The sequence below is a fragment of the Plodia interpunctella genome, chromosome 11, assembly GCF_027563975.2.
Source record: "Plodia interpunctella isolate USDA-ARS_2022_Savannah chromosome 11, ilPloInte3.2, whole genome shotgun sequence".
Lineage (NCBI taxonomy): Eukaryota > Metazoa > Arthropoda > Insecta > Lepidoptera > Pyralidae > Plodia > Plodia interpunctella.
The window spans coordinates 2,526,226-2,536,940 of record NC_071304.1 but is presented as its reverse complement, the minus strand read 5'-3'; the positions used below and the strand labels follow the sequence as shown (position 1 = coordinate 2,536,940).

General features: G+C 39.6%; 1 protein-coding gene across 2 annotated transcripts; it reads right to left on the bottom strand.

Annotated features, from left to right (window-relative positions):
• Positions 1–622: 622 nt before the first annotated feature.
• On the bottom strand, positions 623–3,627 carry LOC128673743 (actin-5C). 2 transcript variants are annotated; one of them, XM_053751798.1, is made up of 3 exons: positions 3,470–3,627; positions 1,816–2,176; positions 623–1,713 (listed from the first exon to the last, which is right to left on the bottom strand). In XM_053751798.1, the coding sequence occupies exons 2-3, from the start codon at positions 2,163–2,165 to the stop codon at positions 933–935; spliced, it is 1,131 nt and encodes a 376-aa protein (XP_053607773.1). In that variant the 5' UTR covers positions 2,166–2,176; positions 3,470–3,627; the 3' UTR covers positions 623–932. The 2 variants fall into 2 exon arrangements, with proteins under 2 accessions (XP_053607773.1, XP_053607772.1); XM_053751797.1 differs by lacking the exon at positions 3,470–3,627 and adding an exon at positions 2,780–2,938.
• Positions 3,628–10,715: the final 7,088 nt, after the last annotated feature.

Sequence of the window (10,715 nt, the reverse complement as noted above, 5' to 3'; positions counted from 1 at the left end):
GTTATACTTTATTATAAATTACTTTCATATTATTACCAAATGGGGGCTAATTAGTTTCCTTTTAAGATCTTAAGTGGCTCGAATTCGTAGATATTTCGTACGTTGCTACGCTTATTTCTAGCAATGCAATGAAACGTAATCGTAATCTTTGGTCTCATAATGCCTCTTTCGCAAAATGTAATAGTGGCGCTTAGCAGAATGTATAGTATATTTAAACTGCGCCCTTTTCAATATAGGTAAATATCTTCACTAAGTAAAGGACATTTTGCGGCAAGGCGGTTGTAAAGTCAATAAAATTAATATTTAGGTACTTCACTTTTTAATTTTATAGCTTCATCGTTTAGCCAAACGATGAAAGGGCCAAATTCCTAATTATGCGACGAAGCGTCACTTTGACAGGGAGACACTGCGAAAGGGACTAGGGACATTTGGCGACCAAGTAAGTGCAACCCGTACGCTGCATTTTTATCAAACAATACTATCGAACGATGTAGAAGAGTAGGTAGGTATTTTGGAAAGTGGGAATTTTGTGAATTGCTAATCAGAGGATATGGGAAGTTAGGCAACGATTTGGCGGGGGGATTTGGGGCATGTGAAAGGATTTAAGAAAAAAAGACAGGTACAAATTTTTCAGATTTTTTTTGTATTTCAATTATTTTTTATAATTTATAAATGACCTAGTAAGAAAGTAGTCTTATCCGTTTCAGCACATACAATCATCATTCATGAGATTACAAAAAGATCCTTTGGCGAGTGCAGTACCGAGGCCGGCGGCCGGGGCGCGTCCGCGGCGCCGCGCTCCGCCCTGCCGTCACTATTACGATTTAATTACATATAATATCTTACGTACAATTAAATTAACGGAGATTACAAGCCTGAGTTTAGCAGCCGACCGCCCGGCGGCCGGGCCGCGGCTGCAGGTGGCGAGCGGCTTAGAAGCACTTCCTGTGCACAATTGAGGGGCCGGACTCGTCGTATTCCTGTTTCGAGATCCACATCTGCTGGAAGGTAGAGAGGGACGCGAGGATCGATCCTCCGATCCATACGGAGTACTTCCTCTCTGGGGGCGCGATGATCTTGATCTTCATCGTCGAGGGCGCGAGCGCTGTGATTTCCTTCTGCATACGGTCGGCGATTCCTGGGTACATGGTGGTACCACCGGACAATACTGTGTTGGCGTACAAGTCCTTACGGATGTCGACATCGCACTTCATGATGGAGTTGTATGTCGTTTCATGGATGCCGCAAGCTTCCATACCCAAGAATGAGGGCTGGAAGAGAGCCTCTGGACAACGGAACCTCTCGTTTCCGATGGTGATGACTTGACCGTCGGGAAGTTCATAGGACTTCTCGAGCGAGCTGCTGGAGGCGGCGGTGGCCATCTCTTGCTCGAAGTCGAGCGCGACGTAGCAGAGCTTCTCCTTGATGTCGCGCACGATTTCTCTCTCGGCCGTGGTGGTGAACGAGTAGCCACGCTCTGTGAGGATCTTCATCAGGTAGTCTGTGAGGTCGCGGCCGGCCAAGTCCAGACGCAGGATGGCGTGCGGTAGCGCGTAGCCCTCGTAGATGGGCACCGTGTGGGAGACACCGTCGCCGGAGTCCAGCACGATACCGGTGGTACGACCGGACGCGTACAGCGACAGCACGGCCTGGATGGCCACGTACATGGCGGGGGTGTTGAAGGTCTCGAACATGATCTGGGTCATCTTCTCTCTGAAACAGAACGGAAGCAGTTAGCACAAGTACGTCTAGCACCTTAAAGTGGAGCTACGATTTCAGATGTAGTAGAGGGTAAACGAGTCTGTGAAAACGAACCTGTTGGCCTTAGGGTTGAGGGGAGCCTCTGTGAGCAGCACGGGGTGCTCCTCGGGGGCGACACGCAGCTCATTGTAGAAGGTGTGGTGCCAGATCTTCTCCATGTCATCCCAGTTGGTGACGATGCCGTGCTCGATGGGGTATTTCAGGGTGAGGATGCCTCTCTTGCTCTGGGCTTCGTCTCCGACGTAGGAGTCTTTCTGGCCCATACCGACCATCACGCCCTGGTGGCGAGGTCTGCCGACGATCGACGGGAACACGGCGCGGGGCGCGTCGTCCCCGGCGAAGCCGGCCTTGCACATACCGGAGCCATTGTCCACTACCAACGCAGCAACTTCCTCGTCGCACATTGTGAATTAGTCTGGAAAAGAGCAAGATAAAGACTAAGTAATTATTGAAATGAAACAATAGACCAAGCATTCGTCAGCAATCACAACATTTTAACAAACATAACTATAGGACAATGGAAAAAATGTCGTAATTCACACAACATAATAGCAAAGGCATTCGTCATCAGTCATATGAGAATCTAATTAGAACTGCGGCATAACCAAATAAAGTATTGTATTATAGTGGGCAGAAGGCCTACGCAAACGATCACTGGAAACGCTAAGTGGGCGATGGTCTCGCAAATCGAGACCAAATAAGGTAAGGAACGAGAGGTCTGCGCGAACGTGGCATCCCGAGTTCACCGACTACATTTCACCGGCCGGACGCTCTCGTCAGCGAGAAAGTTGACCGCCGAAGATACTTTCCAATCTACTTGGATCCTAATGATTCAAATTGGCAAAGTGTCAAGACCGGGACAACCTGACCACGCCCTACCGCAACCGACGATCCCGGCCCGGCGTCATGCGGCCTGCCTCATCCCTAGCAACGTCACACGCACTACACTAATTTATTAATCGCACCAATTTCTCACACCACTCAATCACTTATCACAGATGAGAACACGTCAACTTACTTTTAATTAATTAGTCCTATTATAAATAAATAAATTATATCGCTATTGCACAGCCTCGGTATGCTGCACAACACCTCAACTCGAGCTCTCTTGGCGGAATGTCGGCGAGCGAGGATGACGGAGTATATAAATGAGGTTGATATCGAGGCGCCCCTACTCGAGTCGCAGCGGCTCTCGACCAATCGCAGGCTTTTGTGAGGTTTCGTGGCCATATATGGTATTCGAACAGCGCTGCAGGGAGCCTGCGCGTCACCCCGCAAACCGCCACCCGCGCGCCGCTGATAGCGCGCTATGCTACTTGATAACGCATGACGAGATTCCAGAGAGCACACACTGAGCATTTCGCTAGAAAGACGTGTACGGATCGCGCTCGTCTACAAATAGCTATCATACCAACTACGTATTCGATGTAGACTCCTTTCAACCCAAGCCTCGCTCGTTTCACCACCCACCGTGCAGACCACCTCTTTCGGAAACATTGTCAGTGTTGGCACTTGTCCAAATTTTCCTGCACTTTCAAGTGTAGAAAACAAACATAGCCCAGTCGTCAAAACTGACAAGAATCAATCAGAATTTTTTATATGAATTCTTCTTCTACGCTTGTCTTTCGAACCTTTTAACTTGAAAAATAACTTCCCACATGAATAAAATCTTCTAAAAATACATTAAACAATAAAAATAAACACTTACCAGATAAATTTATAACACCAAATATAGAAATGCACAGTAATTACAGCAGCAATTCGCGCTCCGTAATAAATGCCGGCCGGTTTCCTTCTGCCTGCGCGGTTGGTTCGTACACTCGGTCTCGTGTCGCGCGGAGGTCGCTCTGCTTCACTACGCCGGCGCCACAACACAATAGACTCGCCCAACGGACCCTAAAAGTGCTGAATAATTTCAAAATTCACAGCTTTCTACGCCGCGTTTATCACCAAAACGGCCTACAAAATGCCGCCACTGACAAACCTGTGTGATAGCTGTCAAAAATTTATTCATAATCTGAAATTAGAATGTTATTATTTTTTCGGTCACATTTGGACTCGCCTGAGCTCCCCACTTGCCGCAACCGATGGCATTGCCTTATATGGCAATCGCTATAACCCAGCTTTCTGATTGGTCTACGCTACCAACCGTTGTCGTACAGATTGTTCACACACACAACAAATAAAAGGCAATCTTTGTTTGTGTTGACTATGAAGCGAATCCATTCATTTCATTCAATAACGTCTTTACGTGACTGGCGCAGACGGATTATTTTACCCGGTTGCGTTAACAGAAGGTTAAGCTCTTTGCATTTTTATGGTCCGTCTTTTGTAACGTCATACAAACTTGCAAAATTATCTTGGAAGAAGCTGTATTTTATTTTGTCTACAGCATGAATAGTTAAACTTCTTGCGGCTTTTACTTAGAGAAATGCATTTATAAATATGCATAACAGGCAGATGTAAACATAAGATAAATACCTAACGGCCTAATCAACGCGTGGCCTACTTGTGATTTAATTAAATTCAAAAATATCTAATCACTTTCGCTTTTCTTAACAGCTTATGTAAAATTAGTACCTACCTACCTTACCTACCTACCATAATATCTGTGTTAGGTATGTAGGTAGATACCTGGTTAGGATACGCGATATCAAGCGAGGTTATTGTAATGAAAATCAAAAATATCTATGGGCACTTTATTTTCTTCTTACCAGAAATCTATGCCTACCTAAAGCAAAGCTGATTGGTTTATAATGGAAAGTAGCTATATACTTATACCCTTATTTTACATTAAATAAATGTTTGTTTAATAGAACAGACGTCACTAGTTTGTAGCTTTTTGAGAAATTACTACTTATATACCTAATTCTAGTTGCGTCCCGGGGCTTCGCTCCCGTGGAAATTTCGGGATAAAAATTACTCTACGTGTTATTCCAGGTTATATTCTACACATGTACCTACCAAAGTTCATTACAACCCGTTCATGATCAAGATTCTGCATGAAATCACCGACTTTCGCTTTTATAAAAATAGTAGGATAAAATTTGACGTGAAAAAGTCTTATTTCTGAATATTCAGAAATAAGACCTTCACAGACACTTTGAATGATTTTAAATGATTTGATTTACAGAGTATACTGTTAAAAATCGGCTGTGTTTAAGTACCTACAAAGACATACTATAGTAGATGTGCAGTAGGCAGACATTTGTTTACAGCAGCCGCAGAAAAGTAATTATTTTTACACTTGACATCATGGTCGTTGACCTATGATATGATAATGTAAACAGAGTAACATCATCACTATAATATTTCATCACAATTACCTTTGAGACCTTGATTGAACGATTATTATAAGCAAGTTTAGCAGAGCAATAAAGTAAAAATAATAATGAACCTATGAACTATAAAATATCTTGCAGGTTACATAAAACGGGCAAAGAAAACAAATTTACTTCGCATTAAGTATTATTAGAAATTATGTTATCTAATGTTTCATGGGATGATTTATGGACGAACATCAATTTGAACACTAAACGGGTCCATCTTGCTAAATGAAAGATACGCTTTCAAATTGTACATTCGTTTAAAATTCTAATCAGTATGAAAATGAGGAGGATTTTGGTCTGTGTGCATGCAGTTTGAGAAAGTAATAAAAAAACGTGTAGGTAATTAATTCCATACAATTCGTAAAACTGTATTATTAATCTAGCATGATCTAGAATCTAGTTTTGTATATGTTTAATGGAAATGAGCACAGTGTACAGTTTCAAGGCCCCCAGCACTTTCCTTGTCTATTTTGATGATGTGACTACATCATTACAAATTTTAGGGTAAATCAAAGAAAGGCCGGACGTTTCGTAATGTATAAAAAAATATCCGTTTTAGTTAACCTAACCTTCATAAGTCTAGAATCCAAGGTTAATTTAATTCAGTACTATTACGGAGTTGTTTACTTCAAGAACAAACCTTCGTTACAATATCACGGCCTGTTATCGGAAGCATAGGGTACTGGAAATACTGACTGCTTGACTCGTGATTCATACTTTGTCGCGCATGCGTACTACGTTGATGAGTCAACCCAGACTTGGGCAAGTCTCAGAACAACTTGGTTACTCACTAAAATATGTAAAGTAGTACCTTTATGACTCGTAGTAGTGAGACAGTCACCAGTAATCGTAGTTATAGAAAAAAATTGGTTGAATGAACACATTCATACCAAGACTATCATTAAAAAAAAATACTAATAAGATGCAAACTAGGTACAATACAAGATGAACAGAAGTACTTTTTACAAAAAAAAACTTTTAAGTTTTACTGTCGTAAAATATGATATAGTATTTTAGTAAGGAGAAATTTAATATTTATCATTCAAATCTGTTCATTATCTCATCCCTACTTGATCAATCCCTCTCAATGTGAAACTCTCTTCATGAAGATATTTGACAGATCTTTCAAAAGTTGTTCAATGTTCTACCCATGGATTTAATAAGTACTTCGACGGAGTAACTACTAATTCCATGGTTCTAGCCTACCTTATCTATGACCCTACCTAACGTAGTAAGTCACTTATAAAAGCTTGGATGAAGCGCTCAGAACGAAAAGAAGAAATATTTAGGACATTGCTAGGCTAGGCTCTAAAGGAGATTTTTTCTAGAGACATTTTCTACATGCGCAGTAACTACTACTTATAAGCTATAATATTAATTTGTATTCATCATACACTGCCGTAATATAAAGTAATTTACATCTGTTTAAACCACATTGATCCTCGATCATTGTGTTTACGTTGGGGATGACACATCTTTTAGCAAATATTGTCTTTTTAAATTTTATGTTATGATATGACTCACCGTCCATAGCTCTGAAATCATCGGACAGAATGCGGAGATCATTTTATCGATTGCGTTTAGAATTCTCAATTATTTTATGAATAGCTGTTATACTCAGCTTGCACTATTTCAATGGATGGAATTTCCAAAATTCCTTTTTAATGCTCACTTAACACTTGCACTCTTAGCTAAATTTCAAGTTTTTAATAGGTTCCACGGTTTTGAATGCATTTCATTCAATAGTATATCTAGATATAGTATATCTTCTAACATTTGTTTCTTTTTAGTGTTCACAACTTCCAATATCTTGTGTATTATAATCACCAGACCTATTAAGTTGAGCACTTTTGTAATATTGTCCAACTGTTTCTTAAAATGTTTTTTTTAATGTAAATTTTTACTTACAATTGGTCTATCTAAAACTACTATACCTATTTCACACGACATGAGTAACGGAGGAAACTCGGAGAGGCGTGTTGAATTTCAAACGATCTAAAGCATTGTATTGTAAACGCGACTGGCTGCGGAATATGTAATGGTGTCCTTAACCTCGTGATTCAGTCTAGACCTTCATCTTGATTTATATCTAGATTTTATTTTTCAACAAAAAATATCTTACCGATCTTCCCGTTTCCCGCGCGAAATAACCTTCGTGCGAGAAGACATTAAAAAGTATCCACGGTTGCAATACTTGCAATTGCAAACAACAAAAGATGTGTTTGTTTGAGTTTAAAATAACATGATGTATTTCGACAAACAAATAGTATTTTTTTCTTATAAAGGTTGTAGTCCAATACTCAAGTAATTGAACTTACAACATTCTCAGGTTGAAGATTTCCCTGACATACACAATAGAAACATTATGCCACTTTCTTCTCTTTATTACTTACATTAGGTAATCCTAATGACAACAATGGATTTGAAGACTTTTTTCACCGCTATGTGAAAGAAATATTAATATTAATACAGTGTTTTAAAAAACCTCAATGGGAACTTCAAGACAAAGTAAGTCGGAAAATTGCGTAATGTGGACATAATCTATTGTTGTTATAAATGAAAATGATACATAAAATCTCAGAGATTATAGGATATATAATCTATTATAGTTTAATTATGCTGTGGATGTAATTATTTAATTCGTTATACTCATGTGCGTGACTGATGATCTCATAGAGGAAGGATCTATGTTTGTAGACATCGCAACAGGGTAATGAAACACTCCCTGCTGCATTTGGTCACGACCTAAAAGGATCAAATGCGTCATAGGTGTACACACTGTTGAGGACGCTAATGGACTACGCAATTACTGGCTTACGGTAGATAACTTAACAATTTCTACGAAAATAATCATTGGTAGTCCGATATTTCGTAATAAGGATTGAAAACCTTTTGAGGAATTACAAAACTAATCTACTATCTATACTAATCGTTTAATAGATTAAAGAGATCAGAGTCAAGCGGCCCGTGATCTTGCTTCACAAGTGAATGCATCATTTCACGGGCACGATGCTGGCCCAGATTCTAAAAATATGCAACCCTTGCCACCATATGCTTGCAAGTTGCTGTGCTTGTACAAGCGACTGTCGTCCCTAGTCCCTTTCAATAAAGTATGCTTGTCTGTGCACTCCTCAAATATATGCTTGAATACATCCTTTGTCGTCCTTTCTATTGGCCCTTTTTTACTGACCTGTTCTTCTGATTTAGTTTTTTTGCATTCATTGGAAAGCATTGTAAAGTAAATCTGGAATTAGATATATAATAGAATTAGCTTACAGATAATTACCTACTTATTGTCTTAATAATTACCGCCAGTTGATAAAAGTACTTAATTTTAACCCTTTTAACGAACTTCATATCTTATTTATAATAAATATTTTTATCTCTATTTTTACTAGGTAATTACTTATTGCAATTTTATGTAGGAAGATAATTCCAAAAAGAAACTTATATGTATCTCAAACATATTCCACGAGCCCTTATCTAGGTAGAAACTCTAACCTGTTTCGCTCAACTGGATTTTGCTCATCATCGTAAACTTAATGATTACATAGGTGAAAGATAAACTCAATCCTACGGAATCAAACTCTATAGTGTTAATAATAAGAGCTGTACGTGCTGTAAATTTATGTTTGTAAATCAGCAGATGTCTAGCGAAGCAAGCGCGGTGGTTGAGCTTGAGCGGGCATGATGCCGCATGATCAGAATTATTAAGATGGCCAACACGAGAAAAATGTACCAAATTCTATTTGTATAGGGTGGCTTTTTAAACCGGAGCCTTTTCACATCAGGTTTATATGGCAAAATAGAGGAGTTTTGAGATGAAATCATGGTATACTTAATCAGAAGTATATATAAGAAGTATAAACCGTTCAGCTCGTCGGACTTTGTATGAAAATTCGAAAAGGTATGTTCTTTGTAAGTATACAATTTTCTCTATGCACGAATATTTGCGATCGTGACGGCCCGCGGTGTCTATAAAGTCCCTTGGTCACAGGATTTTTTTAAAAACCGAATGAAAATTGCAATTAATCCTATCCTTCAACTTTAAAAACATCCCAAATTAATCAGTTATGTAGTCTCGTCTGAGTTAATTCAGTATGCGCGTGGTGCGGAGGGGAATCGATCGTCTGCGGGTTCGGGCCTCGCCCTTGACCGTCGCCTTGCAACCACGCGGGGGCGCCGTCCATTTTAGCTGCAGACAGACGATCGATAGTGTGTAACTACACTACAGTTTTATTAGGGATGTTGTCGTGACTTGAAAAGATAGGTACATGCTACAACGTTTTCATAGATATTCGGGCGTCAAAAGTAATTTTAAGGGAAGACATATAGAAGAATTTAAACGCTTGTGTTGTGTTGTCCTCGTTATAGGTATCGATAAAATAGAAGTCTTAAAATACCAGGAATCATAAAATCCCATACCCTACCCCTACCCATTTTTTGGCAAACGTTGCTGAAAATTTTAATTGGTAGGCACCTAGTAGGTAACACCCGGGTGTTACCCGGGTTGTACCTACAAGGTAGGTGCTACCGGTCATATCATAGCGACTACGGACGCAGTAGAAAAAGTAATAGGTGCCTACAACGGGTAAATTTTTAGTCTAACCCTCAGACCAAGGATAGTGTAATCCTTATCAATGATCAGCCTTATTTAGGGTTGTATCTTTCGACCGATTCAATTTCAAGATAAGATTTTAAAAAATATTTTAGCCCTTTTTTAACGCTCGACGACAGAATGCGAGGAGTTAGTAGTCTGTGTATCTATGTCGACATCTGTCAGCGACGTCGTAGAAGCCGAATGGCTAAACCGATTTTGATCCACCTAGTTATTTTATTTGAAAGAGAATTTTATCGAGTTTTCTTTGCTATATTTGGAAAATGTGTGTCAAGCCGTTTGGAAATTATCAGTTTTTCAAGCAGATGAGATGTCAGCAACTGCGGTGTTGAGGGTTTCTTAAATCTTTAACTTAATTTTTATTTTAGAACAATACTTACTCAATAATAGGGATAAAATCGTACAGCGCAAAATACCACATTGCGGAAAATGCTTAAAATAGAACTGAAATACAATACAGGATAGTGATGTATCATTGTCATTTCCATAGCGGGAATAACATGATCCTGTTGTTGGTATATTGAACGTGAGTACCTAAATTGCTAACAAAGGCGTTTTATTTATGTCATACGGTTACCGGTTGCGTTGTTTTTATTCTGTTTTCCTTCTCAAATATGCTCCTTGTTTAATTATGCACAGTCAGCGAATCAGTTATCTCAAATTCGCCTCTATTCCTGCGAGAAGAAGGTCCAAATTCAATCCAAATCAAATTCAAATGTCTATTCCTGCGACTGGAAGGTCCATGCTGACTGTGCAAGTTTACATTAGGTCGGCCTGGGCTAATATGATGATGTGCTGCGACGCGCGGCTCCTAAGAAAAATTCTTGTATTACAGAAATTACTAGCTGTTGTTCTGTGTTCTGAGATCAAATAAGCCGTGATCTAAGGGGATATGTGAATAAAATAGAGGTATTTCACATTAAAATATCTCAGAAATTACGCGGTCAAGCCCTATGCACTTTATCACAGCTTATATTGGCCATTTTACTGTTCCTATTGCTAGAGCG

Coding starts and splice junctions, on each gene's coding strand:
- LOC128673743 (XM_053751798.1), bottom strand. CDS start 2,165: ATGTGCGACGAGGAAGTTGCTGCGTTGGTAGTGGACAATGGCTCCGGT. Junction 1,714..1,815: donor CTCAACCCTAAGGCCAACAG/GTTCGTTTTCAC, acceptor GTTCTGTTTCAG/AGAGAAGATGACCCAGATCA.